At 55.8% G+C, this 22,103-nt stretch overlaps 2 protein-coding genes across 5 annotated transcripts; both read right to left on the bottom strand.

Annotated features, from left to right (window-relative positions):
• Window positions 1–2,018: 2,018 nt before the first annotated feature.
• STMN4 (stathmin 4) lies at window positions 2,019–9,604 on the bottom strand. Of its 4 annotated transcripts, none has more exons than XM_054064054.1 (6): window positions 9,493–9,604; window positions 5,784–5,841; window positions 5,254–5,349; window positions 4,367–4,575; window positions 3,984–4,175; window positions 2,019–3,035 (listed from the first exon to the last, which is right to left on the bottom strand). In XM_054064054.1, exons 2-6 carry the CDS (start codon window positions 5,794–5,796, stop codon window positions 2,976–2,978), a joined length of 570 nt encoding a protein of 189 aa, XP_053920029.1. In that variant the 5' UTR covers window positions 5,797–5,841; window positions 9,493–9,604; the 3' UTR covers window positions 2,019–2,975. The 4 variants fall into 4 exon arrangements, with proteins under 4 accessions (XP_053920029.1, XP_053920030.1, XP_053920027.1 ...); XM_054064055.1 differs by having other exon boundaries at window positions 4,367–4,572; XM_054064052.1 differs by lacking the exon at window positions 2,019–3,035 and adding an exon at window positions 3,044–3,478.
• A 6,142-nt stretch (window positions 9,605–15,746) lies between these two features.
• On the bottom strand, window positions 15,747–21,174 carry TRIM35 (tripartite motif containing 35). Its single transcript, XM_054062535.1, has 7 exons — window positions 21,039–21,174; window positions 19,594–20,041; window positions 18,467–18,562; window positions 17,857–18,087; window positions 17,672–17,694; window positions 16,783–16,904; window positions 15,747–16,434 (listed from the first exon to the last, which is right to left on the bottom strand). The coding sequence occupies exons 1-7, from the start codon at window positions 21,119–21,121 to the stop codon at window positions 15,881–15,883; spliced, it is 1,557 nt and encodes a 518-aa protein (XP_053918510.1). The 5' UTR covers window positions 21,122–21,174; the 3' UTR covers window positions 15,747–15,880.
• Window positions 21,175–22,103: the final 929 nt, after the last annotated feature.

The following is a 22,103-nucleotide window of genomic DNA, read 5'->3' as shown; positions in this document are numbered from 1 at the left end:
AGGCCATGGAGATGATCAGAGGGCTAGAGCACTGCTCATATGAGGACAGGCTGAGGGAGTTGGGGTTGTTAAGCCTGAAGAAGAGAAGGCTCCGGGGAGACCTTAGAGCAGCCTCCAGTGCTGAAAGGGGCTCCAGGAAAGCTGGGGAGGGGCTCTTGATCAGGGATTGTAGGGACAGGATGAGAAGGAATGGTTTTCAGGTGAAAAATGGGAGATTGCAATGAGATCTTAGGCAGAAATGTTTTCCTGTGAGGGTGGTGAGGTCCTGGCCCAGGTTGACCAGAGAAGTGGTGTCTGCCCCATCCCTGGAGGCGTTGAAGGCCAGGTCGGATTGGGCTTTGAGCAACCTGATCCAGTGGGAAGTGTCCCTGCCCATGGCAGGGGTTGAAAGTGGATGGGCTTTGAGGTCCCTTCCCACTCAAACCATTCCATGTTTCTATGACTCTATGGAATGACCCTGTACACTCAACCCGGTGCTGTGGGAGGAAAGAATGTCTGCTCCCTCCCAGGACAAGGCTTCCAACTGTGAGCCTGGGTCCTTCTACTCTTCCCCTTCGCAATCAGACTAACCCCTGACTCATTAATTTGGCTGACCCCATTAAGAGTGCTGTCTAAAGTGATATGGGGCAGGAAATTGTCCTGACAGAGACTCATCAAGTGCAGCCACATGGCAGACACCCTGCCAGTTCCCATACATTGCTGCACTAACCAAACAGCCCTGAATGCAATATTCCTGCCGACAAGCAGCAGCCAGCTCTGTGTGTGTCTTGCTGGAGGCATAGTTACATGATCTGGCATTGTTTTAGCTCGCAGCTACCCAAGAGAGAAGAACGTCTGAGAACAATTTCCAACTGATGTGTTAGGTCAGAGAGTCATAGAATCATGGAATGTCTCAGGACGGAAGGGACTTTAAAGCCCATCCAGTTCCAATCCCTACTTACCATGGGCAGGGACACCTCCCACTGGATCAGGTTGCTCAAAACTCCATCCAATCTGGCCTTGAACACCTCCAGGGATGGGGCAGCCACCACTTCTCTGGGCAACCTGGGCCAGGACCTCCCCACCCTCGCAGGAAAACATTTCCTCCTAAGACCTCATCTCAATCTCCCCTCTTGCAGCTTCATACCTTTCCCCCTTGTCCTATATCCCTGGACTCAAAAGCCCCTTCCCAGCTCTCCTTGAGACCCATACAGTACTGGCAAGCTGCTCTAAGGTCTCCCTTCTCTTCTCCAGTCTGAATAATGCCAGCTGTCTCAGTCTGTCCTCGTACGGGAAGTGCTCCAGCCCTCAGGTCATCTCTGTGGCCTCCTCTGGACTTGCTCCAACAGACCTAGTTCCCTCCCAGTCCCTTTCCCAGTGTAACACTGGGATGCCTTCCTCCTCCCAGAAAATCCAACCACACACCAGACAGTGCACAGATCATGAGAAAACAAAAGAAATGCCAAGGCAGTTTATTTACAAGTGTTGTATACAAAAAAAAGGACAGCTCGTGCCACAGTTAGAACAGTCCCCTCTATCTCCTACACCCACTGCCATCTCCCGTGCTCCCCTCCTAGGGCTGGTCCCCTGCTGGGATCCAGACAAGCATCTCACGGCACAGGAAGAGACACAGTTCCCTCCAGACCCAAATCAGCACTTGGAAAGCCTTGTCTGGCCATGGTGAAGGTCAAACCCTCTGTTAGCATCCGGGTTGGAGGCTGAGGAGGTGCCAGGGCATAGCAGTACTGAGCCCACTGGTAAATGGGAGAGGAGGGGACATGCTTTCACACTCCTGGCTGAAAACAGACTCTCCGTCTTCTTCCACTGGGGAGGATCTCACTGCAACCTCTTTGTTTTGCTCACCCTCCCTGGAGGCAAAGATCACCCAGGGGATTGCACAGAGGCTCTCACAAAGCACCTCCTGGGCTGGTCACGAGCTCTTGGTGGGGTTCCTTCTGTCCTGGTGTCACAAAGAGGTCCCATCACTGTCCCCAGGAGCTTCCTAGAGCCATTGTCTTCTCTTGCTCTCCAGAAAGGCATCTCCATCCCACCTCTGGCTCTCCAGCCTCACCTTCCCCAGCTCCTCTTTCCCTCTTGTTTTTCCCCATCCCTTCCATCATGGTTTCCACAGCCCTGTCCTGTTTTCCTCTCCTGCTCTTGCTCTCTCATGGGGGTGATCTCCCTTTTCAAATGAGCTGCCACCTCTAAAAGTCAGTGGCTTTCCAGCTGCTCTACAGCAGAAAGGGGGATTTCAACCAAGAATTTTCAAAAAGACAAGAAAAAAACCCAGCTCTTTTGGGAAGTCAGGTTGGCTTCTCAATTCCACCCTTGAAATGGACAATCGGCATTTCCTACAGCCAGATAAAGCCTTTGGAGAAAGCCAGCCTCTCTCTTCGACCACCTCCAGTGGGGAAGGTCTCTTCTCCCCCTTCCCCAAAATGGTTCTGTAAGGTCTATGGGCAAATAACACCCGCTCTGGGCAAAAGGCCTTCAACTGAGGCAGGAAAAAGGGAGGGAGGGACACCAAGAGATGCTGCTGCCCATCAGTAGGGTGGGACAAAGAGAAAGAAAGGAAGCTGGAGGGATGCCCACCTGCCCACTCTGCCTGCCCAGCACCAAATTAAAGTCACACACAATGCACATTTCCCCGCCCCTTCCCTCCCCACCCACTCTTCCCCCACCATCTTTTCCCTGAGGGGGCCATATCCTCCTCTTCACCAGCCCTCAGCTCTCTCTTCCAGACCTGGTTGGCGGGCGGTGTGTGAGACCCACCAAGAAGGTGGGCATCCCGAAGCCGGCACCCTCTCTCCTGGCCAACCCTCCCTTCTTTCTCCTCCCTCCCCACCCTCCCCAAAACAAATAGGATGGCTTCACTGGTCAACTCTTTACATTCACGAACAAAGAAAGCAGAGGAACGTCCACTCTTCCAACATCCAACCTTGCGCTGCAGCAGCCTCCGCCACCTCCCCGGAGCTGTCAGTCCAGCCATTGCCTCTTTACCTGGAGGCTTCTTCTTTGAGCTCCTTGTTTTTCCTCACTTCTTCTGCGTGTTTGTCCTGTGGGAGGGGGGTAGGAAGGAAGGAGGAGGGGGAACACGCATTAGCTGGATGGACTTCAGGGTCCCCATGGACGGGCCAGCAGCTTCGGAGGGGTTCGAAGGCATGAGGGCGTTCATGAGGTTCATCCCCAGAGGGACACCACCGGTGGGTCAACAGCGTCCTCTCCTCCCCTGGGGTGTTTTAAGGTTTGTGGAGGCACTCAGGGACAGATTGTCCTCGCCCTCTAGCTAGGAGGTAGACGTCAACCAGACAGGATGGACCAGGAGCCCCAAGGAGATGGGGTTAACTTGGATTGTCCTTCATTATCTCGTGCTCTCTGACTCAAGGCTAGCTGAGGCGTTTGGAGAAGGGCACTGGGCGAGCTCCTTGCTGAAGGCATGTTTTGGAGGGAGCTGCAGGTGGTGAGGGTGGGACCTTCCGTGCTGAGGTTGGGAACAGACCTGCTTCAGGGAGAGAGAAGAGGTCTGCACAGGCAGGCAGGGTGGAAGCATCTCCTAGCATGGCAGCATGGACCACTCCAGCTCTGCTGAAGAGCTGACGGCTCCATGACCTCTGGAGAAGGGATCAGGGGAAGATCTGCCACCCAGAAGGAGGAAAATTGCTAGTGGTGAGTCAAAGCCACCATGGTGGGACATGGGGAAAACAAAGGCTTTGCTTGTCTGTGGTTGAGATATGGGTCCCAGCTCTCCACCCACCAATGGCTCATGAGCCTATGGATACGTCAGGCTTGGTGGGTCCCTGGGCAGGACTACCCCACCCCAGGTGAGAAATTACATTTGGATATTGTTGCACAATGGGAGAAAAGAGAGACCTTTTCCACACTTCAGTGGTGTCCCTGGTGGGTAATGCCACTCCAAGAGACATGCAGGGTGCCCAAGTGTCCTGTGACACCCTCCCGAACTGGTGTCCCAGTGTTTCCCCTCTCCCTCCTACCCTTGTTCTCACCTTTTCCTGCAAGCGCTCCAGCATGGCCGCTAAATGGGCCTCACGGTTCTCCTTGTTGGACTCCATCTTCTGTGCCAGCTTCTCTTTGGCCATTTTGATGAAGTTGTTGTTCTCCTCAATGGCCTTCTGGATGACCTCCCGCTCATGCTCCCGCTTTTCTGCCAGATGCTTCAGCAGCTCAGCCTCTTGGTACTGCATAAGCAAAGACGATTGCCATGGAGACCATGGGTCCCTTCTCTTCCTGGCCAAAACCACTCTCTCCAAACTCAACAACTTCCCCAAAGATGGGTGTACCTTTCTGAGTGAGCACCCTAAGTGCAAAGTTGTGTGTCCCCATAGCATGTCCCCATGCTGCACTGCCACGCATGAGCCACTAGACCTACCTTTCTCCTCTCCTCTGCTGCCTCCAGCTTCTTCTGGATCTCCTCCAGGGATGGGTCGCGCCGCCTGGGCAGGGAGGCGTTGAACTCAGGGATGCCATCAAATGATGGGGGCTTCAGGATGACCTCAAAGGACTGCCCGGAGGTGCGCTTGTTGAGCTCGATGACTTCCATGTCAGAGATGACGCACCAGGTGAGGTCTACCGTGTCTGCTGAGTGAGGGGCACAGGCTGACTACTGGTGTGTGTGCATCCCCACCCCTTCAGACAAACCATCTCGGGGTCCAGCACTTGCAGCCCACCCACTTGCCATCACCTTCCCTGATCTCCATGAGTTTCACCCCTGCAGTTCAGCCCTAGTGTTATAGGTTGGGATAGGGACACCAAGACACTCAGCAAGGGGACTGAACTGGGAATATCTGGGTGACCTCAGGGGTTGGGCATGCCCTCAGGGAAGAGATGAACAAGCAAGGAAGAATGCAGCCTTGCTTTGGGGACTGGGAGTGAGACCATGAAGCTCCTTTCCAGCTGCAGATTCCCCCACAAATAGCTAAAAGGAGCCTCCAATGCTGCTTGAGAGACCCATCAGAGGATTTCTTCATCTCTGGACCTGCTGACATCAATCCGTCTGAATCACTGGGTGCCGTCTGCCTAAAAATACCAATCCCACGCCTGGCGCTTCGTGCAGTGGAGTGACAGTGGAGAGGAGGCTGTGGGGCTGCCTGAGACCACCCTCACCCCAACCCAACCAAACCCCCTGCTTCCAGCTGGTGCCAGCAAACTATGGAGCCACCCCTCTCAGTTTGAGGATGATTCTGTTCATGTCATGGTGGGACTGCAGCCCCTGCTGTTTATGCACCCCTTGACCATGGGTGGAAAGCAGGTTCCTACCTTCATACGTGTATGCTGGCTTGTTCAGGGGGTCCGAGAGGAAACAGGAGCAGAAGAGGGAGACGAGAGGCAGCTCCTTCATCTTCTCTTTGTAAGCTGGAAAGAGATGGTGGGATTGGGGTCAGAAGGGTGGAGAGGTCCTGCCAGGTGTCCTGGCTGCCACACCCCAGCCTGGGATGGGGGCTGGCACTGAAGTTCACCCAGATGTTGCAAATGGGTGATCTAGATGGAGGGAAGCAAGGCTGGCAAAGGAGAGACTGAGGCACACAGAGTTTGGGTGCTTTGCTCGTGGCCACGTGGGTTGTGTCTTCATGTAACCCAATGTATGACCCCTTGTCACCATTGGGATGCCATGAGCGTCCCAGGACAGGGGTTACCCCATGGACAGAGCCATTCCCTGGGTGGTCTGGATGGAGCTCCACACAAACAAGGGTTGCCCCAGTATGGGTCGGATACCACGGTTGAGTTCAGAGGGCTGAGTGAACCAGGCTGTCCCCATCCACACACATGGCCCTATGATGGTGTCATACCAGCCAGCGTCATGGTGTGATGATCCTTGGGTGTCTGCTGCAAGATCGTTTCTGGGTCCTGGGGGAGGAAAGAGACAGGATCAGTTTAGAGTGTCCCAGAGGCTGGAGGGATCACCCAGCCCTGTCTGTCCCCTATGGGAAAGCTGCCCATATGTGGCCTCACATACACACTAAGGCTGCTGTGGTGGGCACACACCGGGGGCATGGGGTTACACTTGGTGTGATGTGATGTGTACACACTGTTGGGATGAGTATGTGCTGTTGGGATGAACATGCACTGGTTGGTGTGATGGGTACACAGATATGGTGTGATGTGATGGGTACATGCTGTTGGGATGGGTGTGCACTGCTGGGATGGGCACAGATGTGATGTGATGGACACTGTCTGTTGGAATGGGAGTGCACTGGTGTGATGGGCACACAGATGCGGTTTGATGAGATGGGCACACACCAGTGGGATGGGCACACAGATGTAGTGTAACATTATAGATACATGCTTCTGGGATGTGCACACAGTGGTATGGTGGGATGGGTACCCAGTGGGACGGTCACAGCAGCTGGTCGGGTGGGGGACCTTCTGGGCTGCCCATCACTTGCACAACCCACATGTGTTTGCACATACATGCCAGGAGCAGCGTGCACACACACACCACTCCCACCCCCATGGACAAGCACCATCCTTTTGCACAGCCTCTACTGTGACCCAAGGCCAGGCCTGCCACCACCCTCACTTGTGTCTAGAGAACACCAGTCCTCAGCTTGCCCCTTGACAGACCACATGCAGAGAGGCTGATGCACAGGGACCATCTCCTGCATCCCAACAGGACCCTCTCCATGGTTCAGGCATAGGGGCATCTCCAGACCCTCATGACCATCCCTGGGGAGCGAAGCCCTAGGGTGAGCGCAGGCTCTGGCATGGAGTGGCAACACCCAGAGCTTCATTAAAACCTGGATAATCTGGGGCTGTTCCCCTTTCCGAGGGTTTCTGGTGGACACAAACAGGATGTTGGTGGCATAAGAGGGGTTCCTGGTGGAAAAACCCTTTTCAGCTGTGCCAAAATGGAGGCTGAGCTTGGCATTTGGAATTCCTTTTTTAAAACAGGGAGTCTAGAATCCTTCCAGCCCTATTTGGGAAGGGGCAACCACCATACCGTGAGCATCTCAGGTCTATCAGGTCACTGCAAGCTCCTGCAGTCACAATAGAGCACAACCCAGTTTGACCTGCAGGATCCTGGGAAATCCCAATCCTTTGTCCCTAATCCTGCTGGGATCTGGCAGGGAAATCACTCAGATAACCAGGAAAAGGGACAAAATATGGGGACACACTGCCAGGAACACCTTTCCTGGAGATGCTCCCCCCTTTTTCAGGCTAGCCCTGGATCCAGGGCTGCTTGGATTTTGTGGTCACCCAGGGATGTGTCCCCACCAATGGCTTTCCTCCTCGCCTGGCTGAAGGGTTTTGAGGTCTATCATATCTGCTGAGTGAGGGGCGTGGGCTGACTGCTGGTCTGGGCACATCCCACCTCTTCAGACAAACCATCTCAGGGTCCAGCTCCTGCACTCATGTTACACCATGATCTCCACCACATTTACCCAAATCCTTGCACCCTGAATGCACCCCTGTGGTTCAGCCCTGGTGTCGTGGGTTGGAATAGGGATACCAAGACACCCATCGAGAGGGCTGAACTGGGAATATTTGGGTGACCTCAGGGGCTGGGCATCCCTTCAAGGAACAGATGATCAAGCAAGGAAGAATTCATCCTTGCTCTGGGAACTGGGAATGAGACCACGAACCTCCTTTCCAGCTACAGATCCCCCCACAAATAGCTAGAAGGAACCTCCAAGTCTGCTTGAGAGACCCACCAGAGGCTTCCTCCATCTCTGGACCTGCTGACATCAATCAGTCTGAATCACTCGGTGCTGTCTGCCTAAAAATATGGGACAATCTGCTGGGAACACCCTTCCTGCAGATGTTCCCCTCCTTTTTAGGTGAGCCCTGGAGCCAGGGCTGCTTGGATTTGGGAGTTACTCAGGGGTTTAGTCCCTCTAAGGGCTTTCCTTGCTCAGCTGAAGGGTTTTGCCATCAGTGGCTTTTCCCAAGGCAGGGTGGGGATGTTCCGTTGGCTCGTGTGCTGACACGAGGCTGTGCCTGGAGCTCTGACAGCCTGGCTAGAAGCTGCCTGCATGCATGTGCCTTTCTCGTGCCTCCCCCTCCTTGTGTTACCACCCCAAATCTGCATTTTCCCTGGGTTTATGGTGAACCTGAATGCATTTCAGGCTATAGAAACCTTTCTTCCAGGCGTTCATGCCCCAGCAGGAAGATAAAATGCAGAGATCACCCATCAGACCCAAAATGGGGATGAGGATGGGGTCCATCCCCAGGGATGGTGCTGGCTGGGAGGGAGGTGGGTGGTGGGCTGCCAGAGCCATTCGTTCTTGTTGGATGAAGATGCTGTTCAAGGTGTTTGAAGGCTCCTCCAAGAGGAAAACCCCTCCCTACTATGCTCCCTTCTCTCTCTGCTTCTCAGACCCTGTGTCCTCCAAACAACACGTGCAGCCTAAAGGAAGCAGGGTGTGGTTGGGGCCATGCTGATGCTGTCACCCCCACTCTGAAACCTGTCATCCCAGGCTCAATCCTGTCACCCCTAGCCTGAAACCCCACTCAAACCCCCAGTGCAGAGAGGCTGTGGGAGCAATCCTTCTCCCAGTATGGTGCACGTGGCAGGGAGTGGGCCCGATCCCGCTCCAAAGGGCTGCAACCTGGTTTCACACCCTCGTTTCCACTGTAGATGCCTTGAGGCAGTGGGGAGCCTTCCATCTCCCAAACCCTTCCCTGGAAGAAGCTTCCAGTGATGGAGAGAAGGGATGGAGGGGTGGAGGGGGCTCCCTGCTCACTCCCTTGAAGCTTGCAAAGCGATGGATGCTTCCCCACCCCTCTGTGGGGGAGAGGCAGGATGGCAGTCACCTCCTCTCTCTCATTTTCCCCCCACTCCCTGGAATAAATATCTCAGTGCCAGCCAAGAGCAGGTCACCTCCACCACCATCCTGCCACCATCAATAATTCAAGCTGATCCTGTCCTCTGGAGGGGTTCTGTGCCGCTGCACCCACATTTGGGCTACGCATCCCCTGGGGGTCCTGAGGATGTTGCGAGTGAGGGGGTCCTGAGGATGCTCGAGGTGTGGATGTCCTGGAGATGATGGAGGGAGATGAGGAGGAGGATGCTGAGCCACATTTCTGCACCCCGCTTAGCCCATAGGTTGCCCTATGCCTACACGTGGTGGGGCAGGATGAGACCTGCAGTGGTGTGGAATGAGGGAGGTGGAAGGGGGAGCTGGGTCCCCAGCAGCTTGGGCTTGGCTCTCGAGTTTTTGGCGGGGGAATGGACTGGAAACCATTCCCGGTGCCCAAATGGGTGGAAAACACCCTGTCGGGGGGGTCCGTGCCTGTTTGGGTCACAGCAGGATGGGGACCCCCAGAAAAGCAATGTGTTGGGGTCTGAGGAGGATGCTGTAGCGATGAGGAGGATGCTGGAGTGATGAGGATGCTGTAGTGATGAGAAGGGGGACAAAGAGGGGTGTCACAGCCAGACAGTGATATCCAGGCACCTCTCTGAGAAGCCCCCCAAACTCCTCCCCAAAAACTTTTCAACTCTTCCCCCAAAAACACCCCCCGAGAGCCCCCAAAATCAACCAATTGCCCCCCACTCACCCCAATGCCGGCTCTTGAGCTGCTTCTCTGCGCTCTCCGAGCTCATTTAACGCGGGAGCGGGGTCTGTGCAGAGCATCCCTCCCGGGGGGACCCTGTGCTCCCCCCCCCCCCATGACATCACCTCCCTGCTTGGCTATTGGAGCATCCTTAGCGCCGCCGCTGATTGGCCAGGGCGCTGTACGAACCGGGTACCAGCCCGGTGACATCACGCCGAACAGCTATTTTCGGGATGGGCCTGGGAAAAAAAAAGGGAGAGGAGATGGAAAAAAATAACCTTAAAAGAATTATAAAAGCGAAGAGGTGGTAGGAGGCAAAGGTGGGTGGGGGTGAGGGGGTGTATTTGGCCCCCCAAAAAGGGGATTTTGGGGAGGTCCATTGTGGGCGTGATGGATTGGAAGGGTTGAACACATGGTGGGAAGAAAGCTTCAGCTCTCAGCTAGAGCAGGACAAAGCTGGAGAGGAACAAAGTAACAAAGAAGGGGACTTCGAGTGTTTAATGGAGTCCTGGTGGCATCTTTGATGAGTACAAACTGCCCTGCTCCCCACCTGCCCCACACCACGGTGACCTCTCCATGCTAGAGAGCAATGGGGCTTCCTTTCCACCCTCTCACAGAGTCCTCTCCATCTTCTTAGGGCGTCCTTTCCATCCTCTTATGGTGTCCTCTCCATCCTCTTACGGCGTCCTCTCCATCCTCCCAGGGTGTCCTCCTTATCCTCCCAGGACATCCTCCTTATTGTCCCAGGGAGTTCTCTCCCTTTCCATCCTCTCAGGGTGTCTTCTCCATCTTCCTAGGATGTACTCTCCATCCTCCCAGGGCATCTTCTCCATCTTGTGCTGGGACGTGGCACAAGCTTGATGTAACTGTTCCCAGCCCCAAAACACATGAGAGCTCCTTAACCTCCTAAAAACTGCATAATAAGAGCTCGTAGAGGCCGAGTCCCAGATCCCAAAACTATTTTGGTGCCTTGTCGGAATCAGTGGAGGTCCCCAGGGAGGCCCAGCAGAGCTAAGATATCTCTTAAGGCTGAGCCCTTCCCATCAGACATATCGCCTTCCTCCAGATCTGCTTCACCCTGACCTATTTAGTGCTGTATCCGATGGTGATCCCAATCCCGGCATCCTCCAGGGAGCCATCCAGGTATATTTAGGCAGCTGTCTCCTCTGTTATGCAAGGAGCTTCAGAGAGGCTGTGGGGAGGTGATTCCCTCTGGAAAACAAATGTAGGGTGGCTTTGCAAAGTCTCAGGACTTGGAAAAGGACAGGGTGACCCAGCTGGAAAACGGGATGACACATATGTGACCCCACGTTTCATGGTGGGGCAGCTGTAACGTCCCACTGAAACTTAATGGTGCATTGCTTCACTCCCAAAAGATCCACTGATGCTCAGGGGATGAGTGAACTCTGAGCCAGAGGCCCCTGGCTCGGCAGGGCTCGGGTGCCCACACAGGGGTGGATGCCGTGGGTAGGGTGCCCATGGGATGTGCAAGGAGCTGCAGAGGGAATGGAGCACAGCCCTGAGATGAGGAAGCAAGGGGAGGAAAGAGTCAAGAGGCAGTGGCCAACTGAGGGACAAACAGCCATTGTGGAGACCCACGTGGCTGTGGGATGGCCCCTGTCCTGCCTGGTACGGGATGCGTGACACCCTGTGGCAGGGGGGTGCAGGGAGCTCTGCCCAATTACTCCTTTAAGCTCCCTGTTGTCCAAGTTTGGGGCACAATCTGCTCCCTGCCACCCTTTGTTGATGCCCACAGTTTAGCTGCATGGATAGAACCGGGGGAGATGCTGGGGGCACCAAGCAGGCACATCCAGAGGTGCCTCCCTGTCCCCCCCTCCATAGGACCAGTGTTTGCGGAGATGGATCTTGGTTTGAGCTCTTAGAGCCCTTGTGTAGGCTCTGGGGATTCTTGGTTGTCACAAACCCTAAGGGCTGTCACCTCCCATCCTGCAAAGCCTCCTGGCTGCTCCAACACTGGGAATAGGTTAGTTCCAGCAACATGGGCTGGTCTAAACCAAATGAGGTGTGGAAGAAGGAAGCCAAGGAGATTTGGGTCTACCCAGAGCGACGGGGACTGTGGGCTGCCATGGGCCACCCCTTTCCCATCCACACTGTCCCATCAAACCCTGTGCAGGGTGTCAGCCTGTGGGGTAGGACACGGCAGGAGGTGGCTGGGGGAGAGGTTGGCCGTGAAGTTGGGCTGATGCCAGGGAGGTAAGAGCCCCAGCAGCAAGAGGAGGCCAGGGAGGCAAAGGGTTTGCCTCTTCCCGTAGCTGCAGGCTGCCAGCTTTGGAAAGTTTCCTTGGCACCCCAGTACCAGCATCCAAACCCTTCCCAGGTACAGGTGGGAGAGATTGGACAAACCTCAGCTGTGGGCTTGCAGTGTGTGGGACCCACCTGGCTGGACTACAAGGATGGCCCTACAGGAGGACCCATGTGTCCTGGGATGCTGCTCTGCTGAGAGCAGGGACCCAGGGGAGACGCTACAGATGAAGTGAGTGTATACGATGTTTCCCTGGAGCCTTTTCCCATCCTCCAGCCATGCTCAGCAGCGTTTGCAGGGCTGGAGGTGGGCTTTGCATCCCCCTCCTTCAACTCCTCTCCAGCTTCTCCAGCCTCGCCCCAAAGGTTCAGTATCCACAGATTTATCTGGAAGGAGACTCACAAGTTTGGTCCTTCCTCATTCTGGGGGATTCCTGGCCCTGGGAAAAGCAGGTGGAGCAGCCAGTGGATCCCATCCATCACTGCCAGGGCACAGGCTTAGTCCCAACCCTCTTGCCACAGCGCTGATGACCCAGGAGCAGGACTGGTCCCAGGATCCTGCAATCTCACGCTGTGAAACCTCCTGGGGAGTTGGGGGATCCCCGCTTGCCCCCCACTCCTCAGGGATGCACCAGCCCCGGCACTGGCTGGTACCCAGGGTGTGGGAGGGTTGGGGAGAGGGTGGGGAATAGGTGCTGTCCTGCTCCGGATTGGGTAGAAATGACATCATCGCGGGGCTGGGAGCCAATGGGAGAGCCACCTGCTTCTCCGAAACATCACCCGTCCCCATCAATGGGGGGATGCTGAGGGAGAGGGGCGTTGTGCAGCCTGATGGGGTGGGGGGCTTCAATGCAGCAACCTCAGGACCCACCTCCAGTTGGATTCACAACCCCTTCATCCCTCTCAGGTACTGGGAAGCCCCACTCCCACCCTATGCTCACCCGTGGAGCAGCAGTACCCACCCAACCCTCACAGGATGGATGGGGACTGGGATCCTGGGCACCCTGGCAGCTGGAGCGGGGCCATTGCTCCCCATCCTCAGTATCAGCAGCCAAAAAGGAAGCTAAAATAAGCATCATTATCATAGATTCACAGAACCACAAAGCTGTTTGGGTTGGAAAGGACTTTAAAGCCCATCGAGTTCCAACCCCCCACCATGGGCAGGCACACTTCCCACTGGATCAAGCTGCTCAAAGCCTCATCCAACCTGACCTTGAATATGCCCAGGAATTGGGCAGCCACCACTTCTCTGGGTAACTTGGGCCAGGGCCTCATCACCTTCACAAGAAAACATTTCTTCCTAAGATATCATCTCAGCATTCTCTCCTCCAGGCTGAACAACCCCAGCTCTCTCATCCGGTCCTCATACCAAAGGTGTCCCAGCTTCTGGATCATCTCCATGGAACTTGCTCCAACAGATCTATGTCCTTACTGTGCTCAGGACTCCAGAGTTGAATGCAGGGCTCCGGATGGGGTCTCACAAGGGCAGACCAGAAGGGCAGAATCCCCTCCACTGCCCTGCTGGTCCCACTGCTTTGGATGCAGCCCAGGACACGGTTTGGCTTCCTGGGCTGCGAGCACCCATTGCTGGCTCACGTTAAGCTTCTCAGCCCCCAACACCCCAAGTCCTTCTCCTCAAGGCTGCTCTCAATCCATTCTCCACCCAGCCTGAATTTGTCCTTGGGATTGCCCTAACCCAGGAGCAGGACTTTGCACTTGGACTTGTTGAATTTCATGAGATTCACACCATCATCATGATGACAGTAATAATAAATTAGATCCTTCTAATTGCTGCAAGGAGCCTGGAGAAGATCCTGCAAGTAACCAAAGTGCCTCAGGAAGGATCTCGGGCACCAGGGAAGGGTACAATAGCTGCAGAGTAGGGTCTCAGGCAGATTGGCTTCCTCCTCACTAGAGTTTTCGCCAGATTTGTTCTCCAGTGATGGATGTGCGAGCAAACGCTCAGTCCCATGGAGACATCACCCATTACTGCAGGTTTTAAGCTTGCATTTAAAGACATTTTTTTCTACCTCTGTGGAAATGAAATTGAGCTCTGGGGAAGATTAAGGACATTGATCTGTTAGAGCTAGTCCAGAGGAAGCCACAAAGATAATCTGAGGGCTGGAGCATCTCGCATACGAGGACAGGCTGAGAGAGTTGGGGTTGTTCTGAAGAAGGCTGCAGGGAGACCTTAGAGCAGCCTCCAGTACTGAAAGGGGCTCCAGGAAAGCTGAGGAGGGGCTCTTGAACAGGGAGTGCAGGGATGGGATGAGGGGGAATGATTTGAAGCTGAAAGAGGGGAGATTGAGATGAGATCTTAGGCAGAAATATTTTCCTGTGAGGGTGGTGAGGTCCTGGTCCAGGCTTTTTATTTTCCCTGTATAACACCTTGCTTCTTTTTAAGTGGACCAGGGGATTCCCAAATTTGCTGGTATTCCCAGGTTTCCAGGGGTGATGATCAGCATTATGACACAGTGCAGGGAAGGAGATAGGATGCTTGCACTGATTTTCCTCCTTTCTCCATATCCAGGGATGTTCAGTTGGAAGTAGATAACATCAACTGACGTAAGAAAGGTGGAGGACCCCCGGGGTCACCCCCGCATTGCACGCCTCCACTATCTCCCTTTTGTTTTTCTGCCACCAGCTCTTGTTCCTAAGGAGCATCCTATGCAAACAGGGAGAAACCATGGAAACCACACGTTAATATCTGTATCCTGAGAGCGAGGTCCTGATGGGCTGGGCTGCACTGGGCAGTGAGGGTAGCACAGGCAGCACTGCCTTTCCCCAGGGCATCACCTTTCAACCTGAAGTGCTCACCAGGATGGAGGAAAAGAAAAGCTTTCTGGCACGATTAATATCAAATCGGACCCAGCACAGGGCTGCAGAGGGTGGTTTTTCATAGAATCATAGAATGGTTTGAGTTGGAAGGGACATCAAAGCTCATCCAGTTTCAACGCCCTGCCATGGGCAGGGACACCTCGCACTGGATCAGGCTGATCAAAGCTCCATCCAACCTGGCCTTGAACACCTCCAGGGATGGGGCAGCCACCACTTCTCTGGGCAACCTGGGACAGGGTCTCATCAACCTTGCAGGAAAACATTTCTGCCTCAGATCTTGTCTCACTCTCCCCCTTTTCAACTTCAAACTGTCCCCCCTTGTCCTATCCCTGCACTCCCTGATGAAGAGCCTCTCCCCAGCTTTCCTGGGGCCCCTTTCAGTACTGGGAGACTGCTCTAAGGTCTCCCTGCAAACTTCTCTTCTCAAGGGTGAACAACCCCAGCTCTCTCAGACTGTCCTCATACAGAACAGTAGAGATCATCTCTGTGTCCTCCTCTGGACTCGCTCCAACACATCCATGTCCTTCCTGTGCTAAGGACTCTATTGAGAGTTTTTGTCTACTTGTGTCCCACCTCTGAGCCTCTTCCACCTCCAAACACCCACTGCACGTCAGCCCCTGACTCCTGGATCTGCGGATTTACAGAAGAGCCCCTCAGAGAGGTAAGGTCATGGAAAGACTTTGGATGCGGCTATGACCAACTTGATCCAGTGGAAGGTGTCCCTGCCCATGGCAGGGATTTGGAACTGGATGGGCTTTAATGTCCCTTCCCACCCAAACCATTCCATGATTCTGTGAAAAAGGGTAGGAGATGGGTTGCTACTCTCAAGGATGTCTCCATCGATGCTTTTCCTCATAGAGGAAAATCTTATGGCTTATCCCAGTCTTCAGACAAGCCATGTGGAACAAGCTATGCGAGTTTCCCATCCCCAAGTTGTGTTGGCAAAAGCCAATGCCCCTTGCCTTATACACTGCAAGGAGTCCTGGAGCCCCACAAGCTGCAGCACTTGTCTAAGCTTAGAAAACCCCTAGAGGGTTTAATTTACTATTTACAGCCCACTGATAGTTAGATACCTCCTCCCTGAAGCCTTCCCAGCTTTGATCCATGATGGAGAGGGGTAGGAGAGGACCCAGGGTGACTTGAGCACAGAGAAGTGTACAGCAGAGTGTTTATTAATAATAAAGAAAGAGGCAGTGTTTACATAAACTATTTTTTCCATTCTTCTTCCCCCTGAGGAGAGGTAAAAAAGCATCTGGAGAATTCCAAATGTAGGCAGAGGTGGTGGTGGTCACTAGATGGTAATATCTTCATGGATGCGGATGCGGAGGGGACAGATGCGGAGTGCACCCCTTGGTGTGTCCTCCACACAGAAGTAGGGGAAGACAGTGCCACCAAACTTCTCATGGAAGGTGTAGATGTGGGTCTTGTTGTCGGCATTGTAGAAGGAGAGCTCCCCTTCGTCACAGTCCAGCTCCACTCTGATCCGTCTCAGGTCACCTAGTGCTACTTCTGAGCGTGCTGCGTTGGATGCTCGGCACATATAGCTGTCCTGCGCGAGCATGCGGTAGATGTACCAAAAGCCAGAGCGAGCATCGTGATGGAAGGGCCAATAGGTGTCACCACACGGCCGGGCCACCCCCACCCGCCAGTCTGTGATACCGTCCAGGTCCACCTCCCAGGTGTGGAAGCCGGTGGAAAAGCCACAGGAGCCCAGGACGCAGGGGGCTGAGTTGAAGCGCTCAGGGTTCCTCACCAGTGGCTTGTAGGACCCATGGGTGACACTGGTGAGATCCTCAGACACCGAGAGCCAGGCTGCCGCAGAGTTGGGGTCAAAGCTGAAGGGGACTGTGGCGGGGACATGCGTTAGGAGCCCAGCTTGCTGCAGGGATGAGCTTATGAGGTGATCACAGCCCTGTAGGTATCTATCCATCGATCCATCCATCCCTTTCCTAACCCAGCTGGAGAAATGCACCCTCCAGAGCTTCCCTTTTGGGGTGCAAGTGCCCCAGAGCACCCTTTATGGTCTCCAGCCCTCACACCCCAGGCTCAACAGCTGTGTGCATGGCTGGTCCATGCTCCTCTTCTCTCCAGCACCCAACATGCCTAGGGCTGCCCCACATAAAAGCTGCTTTAGCCCTGTGACAACCACGTTTTGCAGGGGACTTCACACATCCCTCAGACCCAGAACCTCACCTACTCTGATGATGTCCAGCATCTTCTTCCACACATTGTACTGCAGCGAGCCCACGTACTTGGCAACATCGAGGAGAATCCCTGAGGGCATGTTCTTTGGCTCCTCAGTTGTGCAGGCAATCCTGGAGAAGGGGATGGAAGTGGAACAGGGATGGAGGAAGTTGTGTCCTGCCTGAAGGAACCCAGGAGTCCTGCCTAGCCTTGGGGACCCCCAACACCTTCTTCTGCTGGAGCACCCAGACCCAAGGGGGGACAGAGAATCCCAGAATTACTGGGGTTGGACCCAAGGGGGGACAGAGAATCCCAGAATTACTGGGGTTGGACCCTCTGGAGCTCATCCAGTCCAATCCCCTGCTAAAGCAGGGTCACCTCTAGCAGTTACACAGGAATGTGTCCAGGTGGGTTTGGATCTTTTTGGAGAAAGAGACTCCACACCCTCCCTGGGCAGCTGGTCCCAGGGCTCCATCATCCCCACAGGAAAGAATTTCCTTGTGTTCAGGTGGAACATCCCGGGCTCCAGTTTGTGCTGGTGCCCCTTGTCCTGTCACTGGGCATCACTCAGCAGAGTCTGACCCCATCTTCCTGCCCCCCCCATTAGATATGAATCAGCATTGATGGGATCCCCTCTCTGTCTGCTCTTCTCCATGCCAAACAGCCCCAGGGCTCCCAGGCTCTTCTCCCAAGAGAGGTGCTCAAGTCCCCTCCTCATCTTTGTAGCCCTTGGTGCATCCATGTTGACCACACATTGACACGTGGGTACAGGTCCTCGCTTGGTGCACAGACCTCACTCTGCAGCCAGGCAGGAGCCCCAGGGAGGAGATGCAGGGGCTCAGCCACCCCAAGCACCCTGTGTCACTGGGCAGGGGAAGTGTCGGGGACCAGGACTTACCTGCGCTTACGGTTCTTGTGCGTCTGAAAGAGAAGGAGACACTGGGCATCAGACCCCAATTTGTGGGTGGTCATCGGGGCTTACAAACACCAAAAGGATCACCCAATACCCAAGCAGAAGCAGGAGGGTGACACAGTGACTGTGATGCTCCACAGGGCATGGGGCAGCACCTTGCAGGACTTTACCATGAGGAAGGTGTAGTCATCCTCTTTGAGGTCCACCTGGAGCTGGTGGGCTTCTCTGAGCAGGGCTTGGCTCTCCTCCATCAGCTGCTTCATCTTGTCCTCAACGAGGCTGTGCTTGCATTGTGTTTCCTCCTGCAGCTGGGCCAGTAGTGCCTTCTCCTCGTCCCGTAGGAACTCGTGAAGCTTCTCAAACTCCCTCTTGATCTGCTCTTCCACCCGTACAGCTTCCATCTGCTCCATGTGGGAACATCACCACCTTCCTTTGGAGCTTCCAGCTCCCCTGGGCTCCCCTCACCCTGCCCTTAAATCTCCTTTGAAGCCCTCCAACCAGCTCCAGAGTTCAGGAACTCACTGCGCTCCCACTGGGACCACACTGCACTCCCAAAATCAATGTCCCCGCTGTCACAGCAGGCACAGCCCCATCACCCCAGTCCCCAATTCCCGATTCAAGTCCTTCCTCCCCCCTGCATTGCTCTCCTCACTCAGAGATGGAGCAGCCCAGGATGGGTGCAGGGCTGCACCCCAGAGCCAGCTGCATTCCTGCCCAGGGCGTGCACACACTTGTGTCAGGATCAGGCCCTCTGCCTCCTTGCCAGGAGGGACCACACACCTCATTGTGTTTGTAAATGGCCTTGTAGGAGCGATGCGCGTTCTCAAAATCCTTTGCCTTATCCTGCAAGGAGGTCTCCATGTTCTTCAGCTTGGCCTGTGGGGAGGAGATACCCTCAGGACCCGCACAAGCCTACGCCCAAGATTTCCAATGTGGGAAAAACAAAAGCCCCAAACCCAGTAGGATGAGGTTAAGCAGGATCCTTGCTCAATCCACCCCTTCCCCTCCTATGGCCAAGGTCTGCCAGTGCTGTACGGGCTCAGTTTGCACTCAGACATGCAAATACACTGCCCTTAGCAGCGAAGCGGAGGAGTTTTTAAGCCCTTCCCATTTTTAAGCCCTTCTTCTGATGCACTATCAAGTCTCTGCCTGTCCCAGTGCCGCAGGCACTGCCATGCTCCCAGGGAGACTTGGTGCCGCTGCCAGCCCACCAAGCCTTGCAAAACAGCAGCCCAATGGCCACTCTGCCAACATTTGAAATCTGGCTCGTTCCCAGTGGGCTGAGTCAGGGCGGCAGCAGCTGCTTTCCTGGCCAGGAAACACAGCAGGTCCTGGCACGACGCCTGGCTGCTGGCTGGAGCACATCTCCTCCTCCCCCTTCTCCTCCTCCTCCTTCCCGCACAGCCTTGGCCCATCCTAACATGTGGGGCTCAGGGCTGCCTCCCATGCCACATCCCTCCCTGGCTGGGGGAGCTGGGCAACCCCTATCCCAAATACGTTCCCAACCCCAAGGCGCTGCTGTAATAAGTGGCTGCTGCAAGAACCGGTGTGGCCGGATCCAGCCCATCAGAGGATGATTGAGATGAGGAAACACACGGACTGGGCCAAATCCCTTGGAGCATCACGATGCTCCTCTTTACTGCAGGACCAACATCCTTGCCCCGAGGGATGTGGTAGCACTGGGTAATTATTAGGCAGGGGGAGTGTCGGGCAGCAATGCAGCACAGGGACCCACCCTGGCAGCGTGGCTGCTTCATCTTTCATCCCGGGTACAACCACGCCGTGCACGAGCCAAAGCCATGCGTTGGCAGGTTCTTGTTGGGGCACATGCAAGCTGCACCCCTCCCTCCAGATGCTGAGGTGCCTCTCCATGCCATCAGTCCCCGCCCTCCTGGAGCATCCCTCACCTTGAAATCCACAGCTGCCTCCTGCACCGTCCGCATCTTGTGCCCTTCATGCTGCTTGGAGCTCTGGCAGACTAAGCATGCCAGTTCCTTATCATCCAGGCAGAAGAATCTGACTTTTTCGTGATGCAGGGGGCAAAGGGCGACTGCCTGGCCCCGCTGCTGCTCTTCCTCCTTGAGGACCATCTCCACCAGGTTGTTGAGTGTGTGGTTGATGCGAAGGTCTTTGAAGGAGGAGGTTTCCTTGCAGACGGGACACACCTGGTGCCCATGCTGCCAAGAACGGCTCACGCAGCCCTTGCAGAAGTTGTGGCCGCAGCAAAGAGTCACGGCTTCCCGGAAAGGCTCGTAGCAGATGGGACACAGCAACTCCTCCTTGAAGGTGGCCGTGGAAGTTGAGGCCACGGCCACCAAGCTGCTGGATGAGGAGCTGGCCCCCTTTTCCATGGTGCTGGGGAGAAAGAGGATGGATGGAAGGATGGAGGAAGGCCAAAGAGGGACTTTCAAAGAGCAGGGAAAAAGCAACCCCGTTCTGATGCAACCGGTTTCCTCCCTGTGACTCATCCCGCAGCTCCCTCCCCGGGCATGGAAGGGCCTGAGTGACATCGCCCCAGGCCACTGGTGGCCGCCAAAGGCGGGCAGAATCCGGCCACTGCACCGGGAGCGCGGGGAAAGAGCTGGGAGCGGCCGGATCCTGCACGAGGCTTGTCCTGGTCCAGGAACCGCATGTTTGGTTCGCTCCCCTAGACCCCAGCATCCCTCATTCCCAAGGCTGCCCCGGTGCCTGGACCGGGACCCTTCACTCCCAGGGATGTCCCGTTGCCTGGATTGGGCCCCCCTTCTCCAGGGCTGCTCCGGTACCCAGACCCCCACTCCCACGGCTGCTCCAACGCCCAGTCTCTGTGCTGCTCCGGTGCCCAGACCGGGACCTCCACCTCCAGGGCTGCTCCGGTGTCCGGAGCGGGACTCCCAGTCCCGGGGCAGCCCCGGTACCCCGACTCCCACTCCCAGGACTGCTCCGGTACCCAAACCGGGACCCCAGCCCCAGGGCAGCTCCGGATCCGGACCCCAGCCTCTGAGGATTCTCCTCTGCCTGGACCCGGATCCCTGTTCCCGGGACAACCCCGAACCCTCACTCCCAGGTCTACCCCGGTGCCTGCACCCCCATCTCAAGGGCTGCTCCGATGCCCAGACCAGGACCACCAGTCCCAGGTCAGCCCCGAATCCAGACCCCAGCTCCCAAGGATTCTCAGCTGCCCGGATCCAGAACCCTACTCCCGAGTCAGCCCCGGATCCGGACCCTCACCCCGTTGCTGCCCCAGTGCCGGGACCGGGACCCCCATCTCCAGGGCTGCCCCGGTACCCAGACCTCGTCTCTCCCCGGTGCCCGCGCACCGGGGATGCCCAGTGCCCTGCATCCACATCCCGGAGGAGGAGGAGGGTCTTACCTTGCCGAGGCCGACTGGCAGGACTTGCAGCGACCTCTCCGCCGCGAAGGGCGCCGGGGATTCCGGGCAGGAGCTCGCAACATCCCGGGACCGGGAATTACTTGGTTCTGGCGGCAGGGAGGGAGCCCTGGGGGGTGGAGCGGGGCGGGGGCAGGGATGAAGCTGCCGGGGAGGGACCTGCCCGGGCACGGCCCCTCAGCTCCGGAGGCTTCCCTGGATCGTTAACACCTGTCCCTCTGCCCTCCGGCTACTGGGAGCATCTTCTTGTCTAGGGGGAAAAAAACGGCTGGATGGGCGAGCCCGGAGAGGGGTGGTGAACGGGGCTGAATGGAGTTCAGCTGTCCCGGGCAGTGTCCCCGGGGCTCAGTGCTGGGGCCAATCTGGTTTAATATCTGGATGAGGGGATGGAGTGCTCCCTCAGTCAGTTTGCAGATGACACCAAGGTGGGTGAAAGGGTTGATCTGCTGGACGGCAGGAAGGCTCTGACAGAGGGATGTGGACAGGCTGGATCCATGCGCTGGGGCCAGTGGGGTGGGATTCCACAAGGTCAAGTGCCAGGTCTGCCCTTGCGTCATAACAACCCCATGCAGCTCTCCAGGCTTGGGAAAGAGTGTCTGGAAATATGCCCAGTGCAAAAGAACCTAGGGGGTGACTGACAACAGCTGAACATGGGCCAGCAGTGGCCCAGGTGAGCAAGAAGCATCCTGGGCTTGGATCACCAACAGCATCCTGGCTTGGATCAGCCATGGTATGGCCAGCAGGAGTAGGGAAGGGGTCGTCCCCCTGCACTCGGGACTGGTGCTGATGAGGCCACACCTTGAATCCTGGGTTAAGTTTTGGGCCCCTCACTCCAAGAAAGACATTGAGGGGCTGAGGCACGTCCAGAGAAGGGGAACAGAGCTGGGGAAGGGTCTGGAGCCCAGGGGTTCTGGGGGTGTCTGAGGGACCTAGATCTCTTTAGTCTGGAGAAGAGGAGACTGAGGGGAGACCTCATTGCTCTCTGCAGCTCCTGGAGAGGAGGCTGGAGCCATGCAGGGGCTGGGTTCTTCTCGCAGGCGACAAGTA

Source organism: Cuculus canorus, chromosome 3 (genome assembly GCF_017976375.1).
Source record: "Cuculus canorus isolate bCucCan1 chromosome 3, bCucCan1.pri, whole genome shotgun sequence".
NCBI lineage: Eukaryota > Metazoa > Chordata > Aves > Cuculiformes > Cuculidae > Cuculus > Cuculus canorus.
Note: the sequence above shows the minus strand (reverse complement) of the source record. Positions and strands in the feature narration are given on the sequence as shown.

What these genes read in the sequence shown, in the direction of transcription:
- STMN4 (XM_054064052.1), bottom strand. An exon ending in GCCAGCATACACGTATGAAG is followed by an intron (nt 4,576 to 5,253) that starts GTAGGAACCTGC and finishes CCCCTCACTCAG; the next exon opens with CAGACACGGTAGACCTCACC. An exon ending in CAGCAGAGGAGAGGAGAAAG is followed by an intron (nt 4,176 to 4,366) that starts GTAGGTCTAGTG and finishes TTGCTTATGCAG; the next exon opens with TACCAAGAGGCTGAGCTGCT.
- TRIM35 (XM_054062535.1), bottom strand. Translation starts at nt 21,121, where the DNA reads ATGTTGCGAGCTCCTGCCCGGAATCCCCGGCGCCCTTCGCGGCGGAGA. An exon ending in AGGCAGCTGTGGATTTCAAG is followed by an intron (nt 18,563 to 19,593) that starts GTGAGGGATGCT and finishes TCCTCCCCACAG; the next exon opens with GCCAAGCTGAAGAACATGGA. An exon ending in ATGACTACACCTTCCTCATG is followed by an intron (nt 17,695 to 17,856) that starts GTAAAGTCCTGC and finishes CTTCTCTTTCAG; the next exon opens with ACGCACAAGAACCGTAAGCG.